General features: G+C 34.2%; 1 protein-coding gene across 15 annotated transcripts in view; it reads left to right on the top strand.

Annotated features, from left to right (window-relative positions):
- Positions 1-3104: 3104 nt before the first annotated feature.
- LOC134234463 (alpha-adducin-like) overlaps positions 3105-22140 on the top strand; it is a 31196-nt gene continuing 12160 nt past the window's right edge. For 12 of the 15 annotated variants that reach the window (XM_062716519.1, XM_062716533.1, XM_062716532.1 and 9 more), the window contains exons 1-9: positions 11572-11593; positions 12562-12639; positions 17452-17703; positions 19715-19863; positions 20146-20376; positions 20569-20712; positions 20851-20949; positions 21149-21319; positions 21799-21944. In XM_062716519.1, coding sequence (XP_062572503.1) covers positions 11587-11593; positions 12562-12639; positions 17452-17703; positions 19715-19863; positions 20146-20376; positions 20569-20712; positions 20851-20949; positions 21149-21319; positions 21799-21944 — 1277 coding nt within the window. In that variant the 5' untranslated portion in view covers positions 11572-11586. Of the gene's footprint in view, positions 3261-10259; positions 10323-11183; positions 11307-11571; positions 11594-12561; positions 12640-17451; positions 17704-19714; positions 19864-20145; positions 20377-20568; positions 20713-20850; positions 20950-21148; positions 21320-21798; positions 21945-22140 lie in introns of those variants that run through there. The other 3 variants (XM_062716522.1, XM_062716520.1, XM_062716521.1) reach the window with 3 other exon arrangements.

Below are 22140 nucleotides of genomic sequence, written 5' to 3'. Positions count from 1 at the left end.
GAATATATAAGACAAATATTTAAAAAATCTTCTTCTCAAGAACTACTGGGCCAGGAAAGATGAAACTCACGTGGAATCATCCTCAGGTAGTGTAGATTCAAGTTTGTTCAAATCATGACCCCCCGGGCTAGGGTGGGGCCAAAATGGCCGACCCAAGTTTTACATAGGAATATATAGGAAAAATCTTTAAAAATCTTCTTCTCAAGAACCACTGAGCCAGGAAAGATGAAACTCATGTGGAATCATCCTCAGGTAGTGTAGATTCAAGTTTGTTCAAATCATGACCCCCGGGGCTAGGGTGGGGCCAAAATGGCCGACCCAAGTTTTACATAGGAATATATAGGAAAAATCTTTAAAAATCTTCTTCTCAAGAACCACTGGGCCAGGAAAGATGAAACTCATGTGGAATCATCCTCAGGTAGTGTAGATTCAAGTTTGTTCAAATCATGACCCCCGGGGCTAGGGTGGGGCCAAAATGGCCGACCCAAGTTTTACATAGGAATATATAGGAAAAATCTTTAAAAATCTTCTTCTCAAGAACCACTGGGCCAGGAAAGATGAAACTCATGTGGAATCATCCTCAGGTAGTGTAGATTCAAGTTTGTTCAAATCATGACCCCCGGGGCTAGGGTGGGGCCAAAATGGCCGACCCAAGTTTTACATAGGAATATATAGGAAAAATCTTTAAAAATCTTCTACTCAAGAACCACTGGGCCAGGAAAGATGAAACTCATGTGGAATCATCCTCAGGTAGTGTAGATTCAAGTTTGTTCAAATCATGACCCCCGGGGCTAGGGTGGGGCCAAAATGGCCGACCCAAGTTTTACATAGGAATATATAGGAAAAATTTTTAAAAATCTTCTTCTCAAGAACCACTGGGCCAGGAAAGATGAAACTCATGTGGAATCATCCTCAGGTAGTGTAGATTCAAGTTTGTTCAAATCATGACCCCCAGGGCTAGGGTGGGGCCAAAATGGCCGACCCAAGTTTTACATAGGGATTTATAGGGAAACCTTTTAAAATCATCTTTTCAAGTACTTCAAAGCTGATTAGTGATATTAATATGGAATCATCTTCAGGTAGTGTAGATTCTAGTTTGTTCAAATCATGAACCCCTTGGGGTTAAAATTTTGGCCCCCCCCCCCCCCCCAGTAAACTTTCAGTTCTGATCTGATATGTGCTTTTTCCTACTAGCCAATGTGCTCAGGTGAGCGCTGTGGCCCCTGGGCCTCTTGTTAGCTCTACTGGTCAGAGACCAGAAGAGCTTATGCGATAGTAATGTGTCCCTCATCTGTCTGTCTGTCTGTCTGTAAACAATTTTTTCAAAATGCTACTCCTCCTACAGTTTTGGTCTGATTTTAATATAACTTGACACACAAGTAGAATACACTAAAATACGTAATACTGTTTAACGGTTTTTGATTTCGATGATCAGTGTTGCAGTGGTTACTAAAAATATAAATTTCTGTGAAAAACATTCAAAATGCTACTCCTTCTACAGTTTTGATCTGATTTCAATGTAACTTGACACACAAGCTGACTACACTAAGATACATAATTCTGTGCATTGGTTTTTTGATTTCGATGAACGGTGTTGCCATGTTTACTGAAAAGAGAAATTTGTGTGAAAAACATTCAAAATGCTACTCCAAGTACAGTTTTGGTTTGATTTCAGTATAACTTGGAACATAAGTAGACTACATTAAGATACATAATTTTGTTTATCAGTTTTTTATTTCGATGAACGGTGTTGCCATGGTTTCTTAAAATAGAAATTTCTATGAAAAACGTTCAAAATGCTACTCCTCCTACAGTTGGATCGTGACAGAGAGCACATGACTGGTGCATGTGACCATTTGGCAGGGGATGTTCACTCCTTCATGGCACCTGATCCCACTTCTTAATCTTTTAGAGGTCCATATTTGCTCTTCTCCTATTTCGTATTGTTTAATTGACTTATAAGCTTGAATACTGTTCCTTATTGACCTCCATATATTTCATGCTAGAAGATGAACACGTGAGGTTTGCTTTGGATGTTGGATTTGACCTATATAGCTACAATTTCTGGATGATAACCTGTGAGGTTCAAGTTTTGAGAGGAGATCTCACTTCCAAGTGATTATAAGCCCTATATTGACCAAACTAATATCAAAGGATAATTTCACATTGCCAGGCTTGCTTCAGCTTGGTTAAAGTTTTTAGAGCAGTTTTATTCGAAAATAACTATAAGCCTTATGTTGGTCAGACTTGCATTGATAATGCACACCAATGGAATGTTAAGCTTCAGATGCAGGATCTGACATATTTTCCAGATGAGCAACCATGCAGGTAATTATTTAAAAGTTTGGGTTAAAGTTTTTGGAGCAGATTTCTTTTAATGTAGCATTATGGTCAAAGACTAATATATAAAACCAAAATTCTCTATCATTCCCTGACTCCATACACATACTTTCACCAACTTTACATTTTTATTTTAATCTAGCTATACAAGCCATCTCTACACTAATAATTGTTTCGATTTTTTAGTTGGATGGCAGAAAATTCAAAACAAGCAAGCTATATTATAAGTTTATCGGTCTTTAGAGACAACTATAAAGGGTTGGGAGGTAATTCAGATTTCATTTTCAAGGTTCAGTATGAGACTTTTTCATTTAAGTAATAAAAAAAAGAGTTATCCATCCTGGTTGAGGAGCAGATATCCTTAAGTGCAGAATTAAGATTTTCAATGTAATGTGCACCATTTGTATATTTTTCTCATGCCTCCCTTTTCCTGGAGTTTTTTTTTATATTGAGTTTTCTTCTTTAGAATCTTCACCCTTTTTTTTGGGGGGGGGGGGGGGGGGGGGGGAGGGAGGCATAGTTTGCCTTCAGGATAGAAAAATTTATTTTGATACGGTCCCTAGTTATACCATTGGTGATGTCATACTGTAATGTATGCACTTCCGCTTTTACAACAAATGCACTTCCGGTAAAATAAAAGAGGCTTTTCAAAGACTTCAAGTGTGTCATTTATTTAAAATATATATGGACGAATTTATTAAGCTCAATACAAAGAAACGTTAATGTACAAATAGTAATTTTACCTTGTTACACTCGGTAAAAAGGTGTGTTCAATTGTTGGAACAGCCATACAAGCTAATTATAGATGTGAAAATCAGGAAAGCCAAGCTGTTTCTGGGTCAGTTTTGGCAGGAATACTACCGTTCTTGTGCATGTTTCGAGAAAAATAGATATATCACCTGACTGATATCATTCCGAGGGTAAGTTTTAGATGCTTGAGCTTGTACATTCTTATTTGCCTGAAGAAAAATATTTGGGCGTAACATCGTCGCCGACACGGTGGTGTGCGATTTTCAGTAAAGATTTGATTTCCTGTCTGCCAGACAATCGATTGAGTTTCATTGATTGATCGGATTGTTTGTTTTTTCCTGTTATATATGTTTACACAAGTGCATTTTATTTGAAATGATTTGGAAAGCAGTCTGATAGTATAAAACCCTTTAGCATGTTTAACGTTCTAGTGCATACATTCGCGTCGAAAATCTAGCAAGGCAAGGTCGAGTTTTCTCAGCGGGGAGTTGTTTATCTGAGATTGTTGGAGCGTTCCGCTGCCTCAGTAGCTGGCTCATGTTATCAGTTCCGAGCCAAATTGTAGACTCACCATGAAATGTTATCTCTCTTCAAAGTAAGATGTAGAAAATAGTAATCAGAGTAGGCAAGAGAGATGGAGCAGAAGTTATTAATGTGTTTATGATTTTCCCCCTTCATTAATTTATCTATTTATGTATACGACTATCATTTCAATATCAAATGCAAAGTCATTGGGAGCATTAGTCTAATAACATGCTAGCTAAGCTGTGTCTGCAGCCAAGCACTTTGACATGATTGCGGTATAGTAAGTAATAACAATATGTCCAGCTGATGTTAACTTAACTAAGCCCAACATTAGCTGTTCTTTAGAGGAAAAAAAAGTATATTGTGTTTATGTAAGGCATTTATGAGTCCAAGGTCCAGTCTCTCTGTTGCCTGATATGAATACTGAAAATAAAAATGTTTCTAAGTGATGGCCTGGGTATATGGATGTTGTTTCCCCTCCCCCTACTTCTTAGATTTTTGAAGTCAGGATAACATGTATATCCTACTGATACCTATACTTTGATGAAACAGTTCAGGGAGTGTATATTCTAGATACTGTCCCATTCTCTATTCAATAAGTGTTCAATTGTCCTTGTGGTGGTCAGGCAGGTTTGATCGCTGGTGTTCAGATAGCTCAGACGGTAGAGCTCCTGGCTGGTGATTCAGGGGATGCCAGCTGGAATCCTTTCTGACCCAACATAATTTCCCCCCATTTCTGTTACATTTGGTGTCATTGCCAAGTCTGGGATGTGTCCTAGACATCCTGCTTGGGAGGAGTCTAGGTTGATTGTCTGTAGGGGTGCCTGAGGGGGCAGACCTTTAATTAAGGAGGGAGGAATGTGGTAGTCAGACATATCTGATGGCCAGCGGCTAGATAGCCTAGTTGGTAGATCACTTGATTCAAGGAGCCTGGGTTCAAATCCTGGTTTGGTCTGTCAAATGTTACGTTGTAATTGATGATTATTCACTTATTTTAGCCTTATTGACACAATTTATTTTCCTTCCAATGGCAACAAATCGAGAGGCTATGATGTACAACTTTTTCTCGCATAATCACCAGTGTAAGATTGACTTGTCCGGTGTGAGACAGCAGTGTGAGATTTTTCTGTCTTACACTGTGTATTACTACGCCACGAACGAGAACGTAAACGTTCCGTCATTATATAAAGAAACTGTAACAATGTAAACAAAATATAACACATAATTAAACTGTTGTCATTTAACTTATTAATATAAACTTATTTTCATTCAAAATATTGTCGTATTTTCTCTTTTTTAACGGCACTATTTTTAGATCGCGGAATGATTCTTCTTTTACGCTGTCGGATAGATAAGTTTTTTATTCTCAGTTTTTATCTTTCTGATTAATTTACACGGACTGAAAATTATTTTATCAGTTTACACAATGTGTAAACCATTTTCAGGTACGTTCTTTCCGATGGTATTCAGATTTTTAAATAGATGGAAAATTAAAAATATTTTTTTAGCCCTATGGCGACGTCATTGACAGGCCGTTATTTTGGATAAAATAATGTCGCAAAAATAATCATTCATTACATACTCGTGTGGGAATAGTTAAATTCCACCTGGGGGCCAACATTCACGGTCTAGGACTCGGCAAAGCCTCGTCCTAGACTGTTGAATTATCGTCTTTATTTGGATCATAATTTAGGTTTCCCACACTCGTAGTAATGAAAATGGTTTGTTGTATTAATTTTGAACATTTAACAATTCTGGAAATCCTTTCCTATAATCAGAACTTCTTGGATGTCTCTGATCACTTGACATTAAGGAGCGCGGCTTTGTATAGTTTTGTTGCTGTTCAACATTTGACTTCAATTATGCTTTCCTTTCCTTTGAGTTCAGAGTATTTGACCCAGCGGAGTTTGACCTTTATGTTAGACATATAGTCACATTATTGAGACACTGACAATAATTCATATGGGATTCTTGCATCACTGAGATGTAAATGAAGATGGTATACTAGACTAGAGGTGCAAAGAGTTACAAAGATATTGACATAGAAGTTTTCTAACATTTCTTTTTAAATCTGTGATTCTGTGTAGTGTTTTATAATTATAGATCTGAATACTGTTTTTTCAACTCTATGTATTGATGAAAATTTCAAAAGAAATTTCAGGAAAAGGATACTTGAGTAATATGTATAACTTACTAATTGAGGAAAGCACTTGAAGACCTAGCTCTACTATATCTGTTTGTCATTGGGAACATTTACATAAAGGACATAGGTGATTGTTTTAAACTAATGTCAAGTCAGACGCTGTTACTAGTAGTTCCTGATTTATACTATACTGACTACTGAATGAATATCAGTATAAATTACAATTAACAGTGGAATTATTTTGATATATTCATGCTGAGGGGAAAAAATGCCACGAGTACTTGAACTGCAAGATTGTATTCATAACCACTTGTCCATATTGTACTAGTGTCTATTACTCTTCAGAGAAATAATGAATGCCCAATAGATATTAAAAGGTTAAAAGAAAGAAAATATGTCCATTTTCCATTTAAGTAATTAGTTTTCTCAAAGGGGATATATTATTGCTACCTGTTACCACTAAATTGGTAAGCAATGAGTAAATTTTTAGCTGAAAGTATAGAGAAGTTTTCAGTTCTGTATATAGCTTTTAAAGCTATGTGTCTTACAATTTCTGCTCAAGTTTAATAAGCAGTGTATGTATAAGTACTGTAGTTTCTGTAGTCATTGACACACCCAATGTGTCACATATTTGTGAAAAGTAGGTGCTTCGGATGTTGCTCATTAACATGTATTAAGTTACAAATCTTTTTATATAAAAAAGAATCTTTAGGACCATTTTGACAAAAGTGACATTGCTTATTAAATGATAATAGCTTTAAAGGTGATGCAGATCTCCTGGTCTGAGACAATTTTTGCGCCAAGTGTGATATTGATCTTTTACATTATCTATATCCTGGATAGCCAGCAGGATGGACAGACAACCTGATGTTGCTATATATCCTACTTCAAATGTCATATCTACAACTCTCACAGCCAAATTTTACAAGTGAGGAAACTGAGGTTTATTATATAGCATAGAGAGACTGAATCTTAAACATCACATTATATTACTGTCTCCCTTATATATTTAGGTGCTTGATGGTTTGCTCATGTCTGGCAAATATGTTTTAGTACGAAAACACGATAAAAAGTTGAAATGTTTACTTCTCATCTTAGACATAATAAGATGACAGCTACATGAGTCAGGCCAGTTTAAACTTAAGTTTTAAATGAGATCATCTACATTCTGTTTAGGCCTACATGTACAGTTTTTTTATACGCCCGTCTTAAGACGGGACGTATTATGTTATAGGCTTCATGTCCGTCCGTCCGTCCGTCCGTCTGTCCGTCTGTCCATTCCTGTCCGGCTCATAACTTGAATACTATTAGGTCTAGGATTATCAAACTTTGTCAACTTATACTTCTTGGGTAGACGGTGTGTCGCGCACAAAAAGTAGGTCGCTATGACCTTTAATAAAGATGCTATGTGTGTATGGAAAAATCCTGTCCGGCTCATAACTAGAAAACTATTTGACCTAGAGCTTTCAAACTTGGCAAAAGTATACATCTAAAGTAGAAGGTGTGTCGCGGCCTATTTCAAGGTCACTGTGACCTTTATGTAAAGTGAATTTTTTAAAAAAAACTAAGTCTTAAATTCTTAATTGCATAATCCTAAAAAATGTAAAAATATAGTTGTATCCTTATTAAAAAATGTTTAATTAAGTAAAAACTTATTTTTTCATTATATACTTTACAGCAATCTGTAACAATTGTTTATGCTTTGAGAGGAATTCAGTTTGTCCCATGGGCATAATTATCAAGCACTGGTCAAGAAGAAATTTGATAGCAGAAATTTGCATGTCAAATTAGAGAGAAATTAATGAGTTTATTGTCAGGAGCTAAGTGCAACTCTAGATCTGATGGAGCTGTAATCTAAATTAATCTCTTGGGAGTTGAGCAAAAAGAAATGGCCTCATAGTTGCTTGTGTTAAGTAAGAGTTCTTGATATGGTTTGTCCAGATAAAGATCTTTCAATTGGTGTAATGTAATTAAAAACAAATTGGTGTTTTAGTGTATGATTAAAAATGAATTAGTATTGTATAATATGATTAAAACTAATTATTATATGTGTTCATTGAAAAAAAAATTATATTTCAATTTTTATATATTTGCAACAATGATGCTATAGCCAAATATGGAAAAATCCTGTCCTGCTCATAACTAGAAAACTATTAGACCTAAATCTTTCAAACTTGGCAAAAGTATGCATCTAAAGTAGAAGGTGTGTCACAGCCCATTCAAGGTCACTGTGACCTTTAATTAAAGTGAATTAAAAAAAAAAACCTAAGTTTTTTAAATTTTTAATTGCATAATCCTAAAAAATGTAAAAATATAGTTGTATCCTTATTAAAAAATGTTATATTAAGTAAAAACTTATTTTTTCATTATATACTTTACAGCAATCTGTAACAAATGTTTATGCTTTGAGAGGAATTCAGTTTGTCCCATGGGCATAATTATCAAGCACTGGTCAAGAAGAATTTTGATAGCAGAAATTTGCATGTCAAATTAGAGAGAAATTAATGAGTTTATTATCAGGAGCTAAGAGCAACTCTAGATCTGATGGAGCTGTAATCTTAATTTATCTCTTGGGAGTTGGGCAAAAAGAAATGGCCTCATAGTTGCTTGTGTTAATTAAGAGTTCTTGATGGCTAGTCCAAATTTTATCTTTCAATTGGTGAAATGTAATTAAAACAAATTGATGTTTTAGTGTATGATTAAAAATAAATTAGTAGTATAATATGATTAAAACTTATTATACATGTGTTCATTGAAAAAAAAAATTATGTTTCAATTTTTATATATTTGCAACAAATTGCAGTCATGTTATAGTCTGAAGAATAATTTATGTTTGATTTTTATCAGACTAGCATTTCATAAAATATGCAATAAACAATTTAAAGCTGCAGATGGATATTGTTATGCTCTAACACAACCAGTTTAGAATTATATGATGTATTATTTTTTATAATCAGTCCATACACTGTAACTATATATAAGGCTCTTAGAGAAGTATGATAAGAAATGGAAATTAGATAATTGAAATCTGTGTCAATCTGTTAATCAAGGCTACCTGATTTTCTTGCATCCTAACCAATTCATGATTATTGAACAATATTTGACGGGCGTATCATGCTGTGGCGGGGCACTTTATTTAACACTGTGTCCATTTGTAAACTTAAACTTTATAAACACAATTTCACTACACCAAGATAGATTCATAATTCTCTCAAAGGATTGATCTTAATTCAAGAAAACATGGTACTTGAGTTATAAGTAGACTGTACAAGGCCAAGTAAGTCCATAATTAAGAACAAGATTTTGATGAATAAGTTCTAGCTGCAATCAGTCAAATAAGAAGAATCTGAAAATCAGTCAAAAAACTACTCCTTTACTCATCAAGTATATAACAAGGCTTTATATTTGTGCTGTGTGATGTATTAACAAAGCACAATAAATGAATAACTTATTATTAACTTTCCCTGTTGCACAATTTGTATGTTAAACTTTTATCAAATTTTTAGATACAGCAAAAGAAGACAAGTGCACATTACATAATTTTTTCAGCACTGTTGCATATAAAAAAAATTTGAGTGATCTTGCATATGTTAAAAGGAAGGGAAGCAGATAATTTTCCTAAGAAAAAAAGCAGTTCTTCTCAGAAGCTGCCCTCAGTATAGTACTACTGTGTACTTACAGTCACTAATTAGGGTGTGTTGGAGTGACTATTGTCAGTACTTGATGGAAGTAGAGATTAAGTATGATCATCAACTTCTGTGCTGATTTGTTTTTATGGTACATAGTCTACATGTACTAATAAGCAGTATATAATAAACCATAGATTTTGATTTCTTTTAACATGTTTGTTCAAAGGCAATGTATTGTAAAAGTTAGAGTAAATTTTAACTCTTATTCAAAAAATTATTTTTATACAAATCTTAGTATACAATTCTAACTTGATGACAATTTTTGTACAGACAAACAATGCTATTGCATTAAGTTGTCTAGTGGAATTTGAAATCTTGATTGATCTGAGCTTACACAGCAGATTGTTTGATCTGAACTAGATATTTCTGTTTTATATAATGAAGGTCTGTGTGTACAGTAGAATCGGTGATTTACAGTGTGGGTACTGGAATATAAACACAGACTTCATTGATTGAGAGCTCAGTTGTACACATGCGGGTCTTGTAGAGTGCACAGATAGATTTTATCATAATGTTGATCAGCACTAGCTTACTTTATGCATTCAGATATTTTCAGTGTGTGGACTTGTTGAAAGCTCAAGCTGTCAAGGGTATTCTGGAGTTGTCACTGTGTGAATGTATCTCTTTCATTAACATGCAACAGGGAGTGGAACATTGTCAAATATTGTATGATGGTTAAAAAGTGATCATGAAGACATAAACAAGTACATATATAAAACTAATACAGTAGTGTGCCGTACATAGGTTGTTCTCTTTCATGACTTTTTCAGTATCTGTGATGATATTTTAGTCTACCCTCATTTTCATTATAGGTCATGCTAGGTGAAGCAGACAACAGCTGAATTAGAGTCACATTTTCTTTACTATTTCTTTTGGTAAGTGATCATGATTTGTTCAAATCATTGGCATCAAATGTAGTTTTATGGTTTTGTTAGTGTCATTTAGTTTGTTTTTACAGATGGAATGATAGTTATCAAATATCTTCAGCCACTTCTGCATGTGCTTCTTAACCCCTGATGTATAATATATAACTCTGAATGTTACTTATGAATGTTAGGTAAAGATATTTGCATATTTCTGATGATATAATATAAAGTACAGCATTCAGATTTGTTTGTAAAGTGTCATTCAAATAAAATTTCTTTTGTGTTTAAAGTTAAAAAGATAATGACACATTTAACGTGTTTAAGGTAAATTTTAACCCCTGCCAAGTGGATTGATCTAAAAACTTAAGTCACATTTTCATCTAAGTCAATAAAAGCAGTTTGTACCAGTTTTTATGGCTTTTAGAGTGAATTGAAAAATCATCTGTAAGGGGGAGGAAAAAATATCAGAAGTTTGATACCAGAGTGTTGGGATATATTTTATCAGGTGTCAGAATTCAAAGGCCCCATTTTGTTTGTTTTATCAGAAGGTTTTTGCCCGTGCTGTGATAACAAAGGCTACTAGTAAGTGAGTTTTACAGATGGAAGAAACACTGAAGCCTATTGAATACTCTCTATTACCAGGATTACCTGTCTTGTTACTAAATAAAGAAACATGTTTTTCCTTGTTTACAGTCAATGCAATGTTTTTAAGAAACACATATTTACATTTTCAGATTGCATATAAGTTCTAAATGCAAACCTTGGATTTGGTCAAAGTTCTTTTTTTCCTTCAGCAGTGGTTAAGTTTTGTAATTAAATGGGCCATGTAAGTAATTATGAGTCTACTTGACATTTACGTTGCTGTACAGTTTGCTGTTGTATAAGCGGGGCGCTGCCAGTGAAGATTCTCATGGTATAGTCAGCCTCCCGATATTGTGTTTAGCTGGTGCATTCCTGGGATGTCTGTAATTAGATTCAGGTCATGTCTGTGAGGTACGTTACATCAAGCAGTTATTGAGCTCTAACGCCAGGGAGGGACAATTTTTTGTGTTTAGTCAACATTTAAGAGTTATTGCTGGTTTATATAAATTTTGTTGTAAAAGGGTAATTATGAATATAAATAGATTGTAGCTAGAATCTGTCTATCAGAGCATTCTGATGTGTAATGTTTATGGAGCATCTGTGAAACATTCATTGGCAGACATGTAGTTTGTTCTATCGGTACTACAGGGGTGTGAACTGTGTGTGTACCGGTACATGATATCAGTACTACATGCCAGGTTTGTGTAACTTGCTGTTCATATGGCTAGGACTTTAACTATCATATCTAGGTTTATGGCAGATCTTGATTTTCATTATTTTTAAAATCAACCTTATTTTAGTGGATGATAAAAAACTTTCAAATAAATTAAATCCGGTAAATGCTAGCACTGTAATCTAGTTTTATGGTTGCAGAAGAAGTTAAGAGATGAATTAGCTAGGCTGTAAAAGGGATGTGTGAGTCATTGGTTTTATAAAAACATATTGATCAGTAAATGAAGCTGTTAGGGCAAAGTAGGACAGACTGCATGTATTGTGTTTGTCTTTAATGGGTGATGTTGTTGATCATTTAAAGTGAGCTGTGCTATTGATCAATTTCAGCAAATATTAATGAATTGGATTATCAATTACTCTGAATCAGATGTCAGAAAATAACACAGGACCATACCTTTGTGTAAACATTTGATGGTGACCTAGACATACTTATATGGTAGATAACCAGATGATGAATTATGCTTATTAGTATGTATTGAAGCAGTAATGAGACTAAATGAGTGATGTATATTGCTTTTAATTACTGCAGTACATGTATTATCAATTTATAGTAGGAATGATGAACTGAAGAACTAACCTTTGTAAAATTTGAAAAAAAAAAAATCATTTATCTCTTATTTATTTGCTGTTGTGTATGATATTTTCGAGAGAATCTGTTCATTCTGGAGTTGTGATATCAAAAAATATGTCCCCAAACTGAGCTAAGTCTTAACTATTATCTAGAAAAACCTTGAGGGTGGAGGGAAATGAAGTCATTCAATAAGTGTTTGCTGATAGTATGTTAATGTATGAAGTGTAGATAGCATAAATTCTAAATCAAGTTATACATTATCAACTTAGAAATTCCATGTAGAATTTGAAATATTTTGATACATTCTTCCATCAGAACTTGATGACGGTGTAAACATAGTACATTCTTTGTTTATTTTGACAGGTGCTAAGCCCAGAAAGATGTCTAACGGTACAGCACATATGAATGGACCTAGCACTGGGAAATATATAGACACCATAGGTAAGCTTAGTTTTACAGACTAATCAAGGTTTCTCATACAGATGACCCAGGTTTTATAGTATGCCATTTTAGAAGACCTTGAAATTGTCACTGTGCACACAATGATATTGATGATGCACACTTATGGAATGTTGTTTTGTTTTAAAACTCACCTAAGGTGAACTGTCAAGCTGAGCTTTTCTGATCAAAACTCATCCATTGTCTATCATCATTCAGGTCATCACAAACTTTTTCACATTTTCATCGTCCTCTGTTGAACGACTAGACCAATTTCAACCAAACTTGGCACAATGCATCTTTTGGGAAAAGATTCAAGTTTGTTCAAATTTAGGGTCATACCCTGCTTCAAGGGAGATAATCAAGAAAAGGCAAAGGGGAAGGTTAAATAAAATCTCTTTCTCAAGAATCTCTGGCCAGAAAAGAAAGTGATGTAGAAGCTTTCTGACATACAGTGTGGTGGAGATACAAATGATATGAGGAATATACAGGAAACTATTGATCTTTAAAATTTCCCAAAAGCAGCAGGTAAAGATAATGGCATATAAAATAAAAGAATGTTCATTGTGTGATGAAGAGCTGTCCTAGAATAATAATTGGGTCATTTTTGACAGAGTTAATTGGAGAACTCAAGTATGTCTGACCTGTTTTGTATTTTATTCCAGATAATGGGGGTGTTTTTGGATATTTAAATGGAATAGGACACTGTTTAAATTTCTTAAGAGTACTGTTACAATGTAAACTGATTCAAAAAATGTTACTGGAATTTATATCTTAATGAAACATACCCACAATGGGGATGTTTCAAAAGTAGATGGTAGGCAAAAAGTTAAAATTGATTGAATAGATTAAAAAAAAAATTAAATGAAGAATATATTTTTACTTTCTTTCATTTGAATGTTTATCCTAATTGCCAAATATATGTAGATGTTAAAAGCTGGGGATTCCTTGCACAGTTAATTAATGTTGTTCATAATATGCAGGAAGAGATTATTTTTAGATATTTTTAGATGACACATTTATCCCGTTCACCTGAGTGCCTTCGTAAAAAGCAGATTTGATATTCATGATAATCTATTTATTTCCCAGGCACAGAGTTGATCTGACATCCCATTATAAGTTCATTAGTTGACCTTATGTTCTTAATTTAGTGGAAAACATGCCTATATTCCACTTGATTGTGAAGCTCTTTTTGATGTGAACCATGTTATATCATAGCTAGGCCTAATTAACACATTTATCTCCCTTTCTCTTGCTGGGTTGCCTCTGACATTTTAAAGCCACTCGAAACACAAAGCTATTTAGCTGTCTCTTTGAGTTAGTGGAAAAAACCACAATGCAACCCCATAAATGTTACTACATTCAGTCCAGAGAAAACAATGTTTTATTGAACATGTAATAAATTAGGCACATGTCTCAAGTCATAATCATGATAATGGTGTTAAGACCTGGTATCTCCAAAAATAAAACCTAACTTTTGTGTGTAAACTCCTTGATCCACCTTTGATAAGTTTAAAATAAAACTTAACTTCTTAGTGTAAATTCTTTGATCCACCACTGATAATCGGTAATGAGGGTTATATTATGTGTGGAATGCAGGCTAGATGTAACAGTGATTGTTGATGCTTAGAGTGTGCTGTATCTATTTGCCAGCTGTTATTACCAGCTCTCAGCAGTGAACTGTGTTTTATGATTACTTCTCTCTTGTCTATAATTGAAAAATATCCCCAAATCCCCTGATTCTAACCACATAGAACAGAGTGTTTTGAGATTGACCCTGGTTGGCCCCAGACAGCAGGAGATGCCTGTTATCAGATATGTGGTGGCCCTTGTCTTGCCTTATCAGTGATGTCACACGTTTTGTGTGGAGTTAATAGCCTGCTATTGTTGACCAAAAGCTTTAGACTTGCCAGGCTTCAGAGCTAGATTACCTTACTTGTACACTGAAGTCATGTGCTTATTAGGAGAAGGGAGGGTTAAGAAAATGGAAGACTTTGTAGAGAGGCTGCTATGACCTGTGAATGTTAGACTGAGGGTCTGTGTGTTAAATGATACCTCCAGTAATTGCCTCAGATGTCACTGACACAGGCCCTCCATTGAACCTCAGTTAACTATATAGGAGGTTGAAAAATGACAAATTTTTTGGACAGTATTAGAGGGGTACCCTAAAAAGACCATGTGTGGTATAATGGAGGTTATCTTTTTATAGAACATGACAGCATTTTTATGCAAAAAGTATCTGACAAGGGTTGAGGGAAACAGTTGGTCTGTTGGACCAGTGTACAAACTGACACCCAAGGCAGACTGTTTTGTTATACCCTTAGTAATGCATGTATTAATAAAGCTTCAAATCCATATTGTGTGCATTAATAAATGATTATTTTTAATAAAATGTTACCATCCCAGCAAAGAAAATGTCATGTGGCTTCAAACTATGCATCATTTATTATGTAAATATTGTATAATTTTTTTTAGCACACACAATTCTATCTTTCTTTTGATCAAGCTGCACAGTAGAATCTTTGATGATGACTTTCAAGCAACTCCCCACTTTTGAAATGGGGAGATCACAAGTTAAAAAATATAATTACCAAACATTTATTTCTATATAAGGTTCTATTTAAAGTTTTCCTGTCTCTGTCTTTCAAGATGGCTGAAAGCAGTCAATTTTAACAGTTCCAGTCCAATTGTCACCAAAGCATTGAAAAATGTTTCACTGTTTTCTTATAGTTACATAAGAACTGTAAATAGGGGGTATATCAGTGTAGCTGTTTATTTACATTCCTTTAGAAATAATGAACTTGTAAATCAAATCAATTAAATAAATTCTGGGATTGTGGCTGGTTTATATGTAGATGAATTCAGTGATAGAGATTTGTTCTGGTCTCCCTATGTCTGTTGTAGATTGATATTCATGTTATTTAGAGCTGCAGGCCTTTGAAACTTGATCCACATGTAGAAATGATGCCGATAATCAATAACAATTCATTACTGAGTCAGCTGACAAATATAGCTGGCACAACTTCTTACTCACTTTCAAGCAGACTAGTACCTCTAAATAAAAGTGACTGTTTATCCATTATGCAGCATAAAATTAATGTATTATAACTATTGCATATAAAATTAAGAAATCCTTTTTTTTTCATGTTCCTATCTAAACCATCAGACATGATTTTCTATTTTTAACTCTATATGAAGTCATTATTTTAATCATCCTAGAACTTTGAAAGAAGAAGTGTAGTTATTTATAGAATGAAGACGATTAATGTACCATAATCAGTCAGGGCCAGTTCATGGAAATAAGATTATCAAGGAACCCCCACCCAGAAACAAATATTCTGTGATAAAGATGATAAATTTTGGAAGATTTAAAATATGGAAATTGCAAAAAATTTTGCTACATATTGCTCTGGCTTGATAGTGGTGTTCCAGCCATCCATTATCAGTTGACTGTTGGTATAGTGTAAGTGCTGGATTATAATGTGTTAACTTGTTCACTCATATAAGCAGTGATTTTTCTACATTTTTTAAAAGGGGCCTGGGCCTTTACAATTGGGAAAAATTGTCGACATTTGTATCAAATTGGGAAAATTTTTAAAAATTGTCATGTAACCTTAATTGGCAGGTAAAATAAACTATGTAAGTTAAGGTAACATCATTTATCAATATATTTACTACAAAACAATAAATTAAACAGTTTCTATATTTTTAACCTTTTTTAAAATCTTTGAAAGTTGTCTTTGACCAACCTATATCAGTATACATGTATTTCCTTTTTTTTTGCTCTGACAATATTGGTAGACATAATAGAAAATCCTTCTTGTAATAGCCATGGTCTAAGATAGAATAATCTGACATGATTTACTACATCATGTATTTTTCAATGTAATTATTAAAGCTTTCTAATTACCCTAGCTAAACAAAATGCTGCAATTTTTCTCTGCAAAACTAATTAAATCTGCCGGATGTAGAAACAGTTTGATTTTCGTGGTATCAGGGATGCTTCTTGTAGAACTATGTACTTGGATTTACAAATAAAGCTATGTTTCCCCAGCTAACATGCATCTTATACTTTCTAACGATGTATTTACACACAAGTTTCACAAGGAGACCCATGTGTTTTTCTAGGTCTTGTAAACGCTTAGAGTAATCTGATGTTCCTAACTGTTATTTTAAGAGTCTAAGTGACTGAGAACAAAAGCGTTCCACTTTAGATAAGTCGTACGTAAAAAATTCAATATAACAAAAACAACAACGTTTTTGTGTTGGGAAAAAAAGGAAAAGAAATTGTCGGTTATTTTTGAGAGGGGAAAGGGCCGATATTCGGACCCAAATTGGATGTCGAAAAATCAATGTAATAAGTGTTTAAATTGGTACATGTATAATGGTATTTACTGTCTCCAGCCTCTTAGCAACAGAGTTTAATCCTGACCAATTGATATACAAGGGGATATGACATCCCCACACTACATTGAACATGACCATAATGTCATGTGACCTTGACCTGAAGGTTAATTGAGTACAGATACTCTTTGAAATGTGTCCAAAATTAGATTGCACCTTTTCTTCTTAAATTTTAGCCAGTTAACCCTACATATTTGAAGGCATCACATCTGGCTTCCAGGCCATAATACTTAGATGAGCTCACTTTTGATTTCAGTCTCTTTTTTTCCACCATACATACCAAGTGAGCTCAATGTTTTATGATCCCAGAGCCTGTAGTGTGCATGAGAAATTAACAGAAAAAAAAATCTTGTATTAGTTGTACTATATAAATTCATGTTTTATTAAAACAATATAAATTGTCATTGACAGATCCAGATGACCCGGAATACCTTAAAGAGATGATGCGTCCGGCCGAGGTGAAGGAAGATGTACGTCAGATGAACGACAGAAGTCGTGTGTCCCTGGTCCTCAATAGTGAAGCATTTCGTCGGGAGCTGGAAGAAGTGGTGGAGGAAACAATCAAGTCTGGTCCCCACCCTGCTAGTCTTCTGGCCCTCCAACAAATCACAGATCTGCTGCTGCCCCACTCCAAGGGTCAGTCAGGACTCATAGGCAGAGGGAGTAAGTATCAGTGTCATACATATGTCTGTCTGCCGACCATCTGTCCATCTGTAAACTTTTCAAATTTTCAACTTCTCAAAAACCCAAAGTTGGTCCAAAACATCTTTGGATAAAGGGGAGTTTAAATTGTTAAAATGTCAAGGTCAAAACCCCCTTACAAGGGGAGATAATCAAGAGAAGACAAAAATAGGGTAGGATCATTAAAAAGATTTCCTCTCAAGAACCATTGGACCAAAAAAGCTGAAACTTTTGTGGAAGCATTCTGTGGGTAGTGTAGATTCTAAATTATGGCTTTTGTGTGATCTTTAGCAAGAGGGAATGCTTTTTTAATCAATGTATAGTTTTAAAACTTCACAAGTCTTACACCCACATATCATAGAGTTAAAATAAAAACTTGAATCAGTAAAAAGAAGCAATGGGTTTAGAACATACAAGTAAAGCTGTAAATGGCAGAATATACATCTATGTTATGTCTGGTAGCAAGTAAACATTCAGTATACTGCCCTGTTTACATGAATGCATTAAATTTTTGATTCATTAGCAGTGAATTGATATGAAGTAAATCGATGGTAATTAAGACTAATGCAAAATTAATATGGTCATCTGATAGCTAATAGAAATTTAACTAATTCACATTAAAATTTTATAACATATATGAAGTCATAATGATGTCAGTTTAATATTACATTACTACCTTGTGCAGATATACATTTGACATAATGTTATGTAGAGTCTGAGCATGTTTCTTCTTAAGAGTGAGGAATTAACAACCTTATATGTGTTACTCTAGATATACTCTTTCAAAAAGATAACTTAGGTAATGCAGTAGAGTGGTATATTTTATGATGTTGATATTTGCACCTTAAGGATTAGTCAGATCTTGTGTTGTAACCTGGTCAGAAAGATAATGTATAACAAACAAGATTCATTGACTGTTGCTATTTCCTTTGTGCCTAGTAAAACAGTCAAATCCCATTTATCTTCATGATACTTAAATTTTTATGAGTGAAATTCTTTTGAAACATGTTTTTCTGGCCCTTAAACATGTTAAAGTAATGTAATTTATTAGATTTTCATGACTAATAATGGAGAGCTTGAATAGAGCAGGTCTATTGTACAGAATTGAAGAGACTTTATTACTAAGTTCGTGCCGGTTTATGAAGTTTTAGTTTCCACAGAAACCTGTTGATGTTCTTTTCTCCTTAAGTGGTTGGCTAATTCCTTGTTTTGTCTGGCCGTAACATTCAGATATTGATTTCATATGAATTATTCATTAGTTGGTTTGCATGTGGTTTTGGATCAAAGAATGTGTATTTCTGTTTGTTTATTGATCTCTGTCAATAAAATGTTATGTCAGCCGACATGAACAGCTTTAGCAGCAGAATCTAAATAAGGCAAGGCTTACATTGTCTACTCTGGTGTGCACACTTACACTTGATTTTTTGTAGCCAGTGATTCATTACATTTCATTATTTGTGTGGGATAGTAACCAAAATATTGTCTTATCATTGTGGGGGTTTTTATGAGCTGAATTATATTAATGTTTAAGTATCACTCCGAAATGTTCAGAATAAAAATGAATGTTTTGACCTGCAGGTAGAGTTAGTCATACTGAATGATATAAATACTTGAAGTGCACAGTAAACACTAAACAGTGTTGTCGTACAAACAAAACCTACCCATATCTAAAGGTTTTCTCCAACTGGGGTACATTTTCATACCCTAAAAAGGATTTTTTTAATATGAAAATATTGTTAGAAGACGTTTTGTTATATTAGTAAATATATGTAGTATTTGTAGTTTCAGATGTTTGTTTTGCATTAAATTAATTCTGTCCCACTGAAACATACTCTTACATCAGTTGATAGTTTAGTAGAAATAAATTTATAAAAAAAATTAAGTGATTCAAAAAATTGTCTTAATAAATAATATAAGAAATGAGCATGTTTATCTGGGTAAATATTTATATATCTTCAGACTTTGTCTTATATATGTCTGTTAATTTTGACAGCTGCCCCAGTTATCCCCATCAATGACATCAAAGGAACAGAAGGTCTGGGGTACTCCAAGGGAGAGAAGCTCCTCCGATGTAAACTGGCAGCTTGTTACAGACTGGTGGATATGTATGGCTGGGGACACGGCATCTATAACCACATTAGTGTAAGTAAATCAACAACCTTATTAGTAGGTATAGCAACAAACATGTCTGTGTAAATGATAGTAACAACCATGTAAGTGTAAGTAAAATACAAACTATTAAAACTTGCTGATAGGACAAATTGTGAAATTTATTCTTGCTCATTATTGAAAAAGTAGCACAGAAGTCCACAGGATGTACTATTTTTGTTTTAGATATCATTTTTTAATAAGGCATTGATGTAGAAACTGATAATAATAAGATCGTTTTGCACCTATTTCCACAGTGTAGTATTTTGTTTACAGGTCAGGATAAACCAAGAACAAGAGCACTTCCTGCTGAACCCATTTGGATTAAACTATGGGGAGATAACTGCCTCATCACTAGCTAAAGTTGACATGCAGGGTGACGTGATTGAGAAAGGAACAACAACATTAGGCATCAACAAAGCTGGCTTCACGCTTCACTCGGCAATCCACCAAGCACGACCTGACCTCAGATGTGTCATTCATCTCCACACTCCAGCAGCTGTCGCTGTAAGCTTGTTCTACTGCTAATACAATTAAAAACCCTGACTTCTTAATTATTTCGTAAAACTCATTTTAAAAATGTGCCAGTTAAAGTCTTCTGTGTCATTTAAACCTTTCTGTTAAAAACAATACATAATTCAAATGTTGACTTTTGATTTATTGTCTGCAATTGTTGCATTATTTGGTTTCATATTTCAGGTTTCTACATTGAAATGCGGTTTTCTGCCCATGTCACAGGAAGCCCTTATTTGTGGTGAAGTCAGCTACCATGAATATAACGGAATACTAGTCGACCAAGAGGAAAGAGACGCATTGCAGCGTCACCTAGGACCAAACAATAAAGTAACTATACTGACCTTAAATAAAAAGTTTGTCATAAGTGAATACATAGCTAATAATGTTTTAATTCCTGTATAAAAATTGAAAGCCTTATCAGTAGATGGAAATGAATTATTCTTTTTATTTCTGATTTCTTTGTAGATTATGTTTCTAAGAAATCACGGAGTTGTAGCCTGTGGTACAACTATAGAAGAAGCCTTCCACTACGCATTTAATGTTATGGCAGCTTGTGAATCACAGGTGGGTATAGAAGGAATGGTAAACAAGCAGTTTAAATCATGCTAAATTATACATAGGCTATGAAATGGCTAAAACTGCTTGGGTTTTATAAAAAGTACTTTTGAACAGAATTTTCCTGCAAAAGAAAACTTTTATTTCAACATGCAGAAGAAACACAGTAATATCAACAAAACTTGAATTTGATTTCTACTTGCTGTAGATTAAAGCCTTGCCAGCTGGTTTAGACAACATAATTTTGGTGGATGATGAAGTGCGGAGGAAGACGTTTGCCGTTGGCAGTCAGGGAGGGGGAGGGGTGGATACCAGCGGGAAGAAATGGAAGACGGGGGAGTTAGAGTTCGAGGCTCTCATGAGGCAGCTGGATAATGCTGTAAGTACAATAATCATATACTGGTCCAATAGGGATTCAGTTGAACCATGATATAACGTCCTTGATTTGTCTAATTGGTAATTCAACAAGTGTATGATTGATTCTTTATGAATCATTTAGTTTAATATTGTTATCAGTTGAAATTTTCCATTTTAAATCAGTTGATAAAACAAGTTACATGTAATTTGTGTTACACTGACATTGTCTGCATGATTGAGAATATCAAATTTTTGTAAAGGAGACATGATTGTTGGATACATGTTTACAGATTTTCTGAAATGCTATGTGAAGTTGTGAAAAAAATTGAATTACCTTAAATAAAAACCTTTTTATCCAATTTTTAACTGACTTTTGAATTAAAGTGCTATTTGTTTTTAAAATGAATGCCCAGCACAGGTAATATTTTCATTGATTTTTATGAATGATTTTTGTAAAATTTAACTTTCGAATAAAAATGTCAATGTTCCTTGTTTTTACAGGGTTATAGGACAGGTTTTGTATACAGACAACCAATCATCAAGTTGGAAGCCAAGCGAGAGAAATGTAATGATGATGTAGAAATCCCACCAGCCTCTAGTTCATTTACTTATGTGTTTGATGGAGACTACGAACACTCCAAATATATGTAAGATATGCCACCTACCAAACAAACACTCCAAATATATGTAAGATATGCCACCTACCAAACGAACACTCCAAATATATGTAAGATATGCCACCTACCAAACAAACACTCCAAATATATGTAAGATATGCCACCTACCAAATGAACACTCCAAATATATGTAAGATACCCACTACACATGCTTTAGTTCACAAAG

This window comes from Saccostrea cucullata, unplaced genomic scaffold (assembly GCF_032062105.1).
Source record: "Saccostrea cucullata isolate Sc308-1 unplaced genomic scaffold, CSIRO_AGI_Scuc_v1 ctg482, whole genome shotgun sequence".
In the NCBI taxonomy this organism is placed as follows: Eukaryota; Metazoa; Mollusca; class Bivalvia; order Ostreida; family Ostreidae; genus Saccostrea; species Saccostrea cuccullata.
The sequence above is the reverse complement of the archived record's forward strand: the minus strand, read 5'-3'. Positions and strand labels throughout refer to the sequence as shown.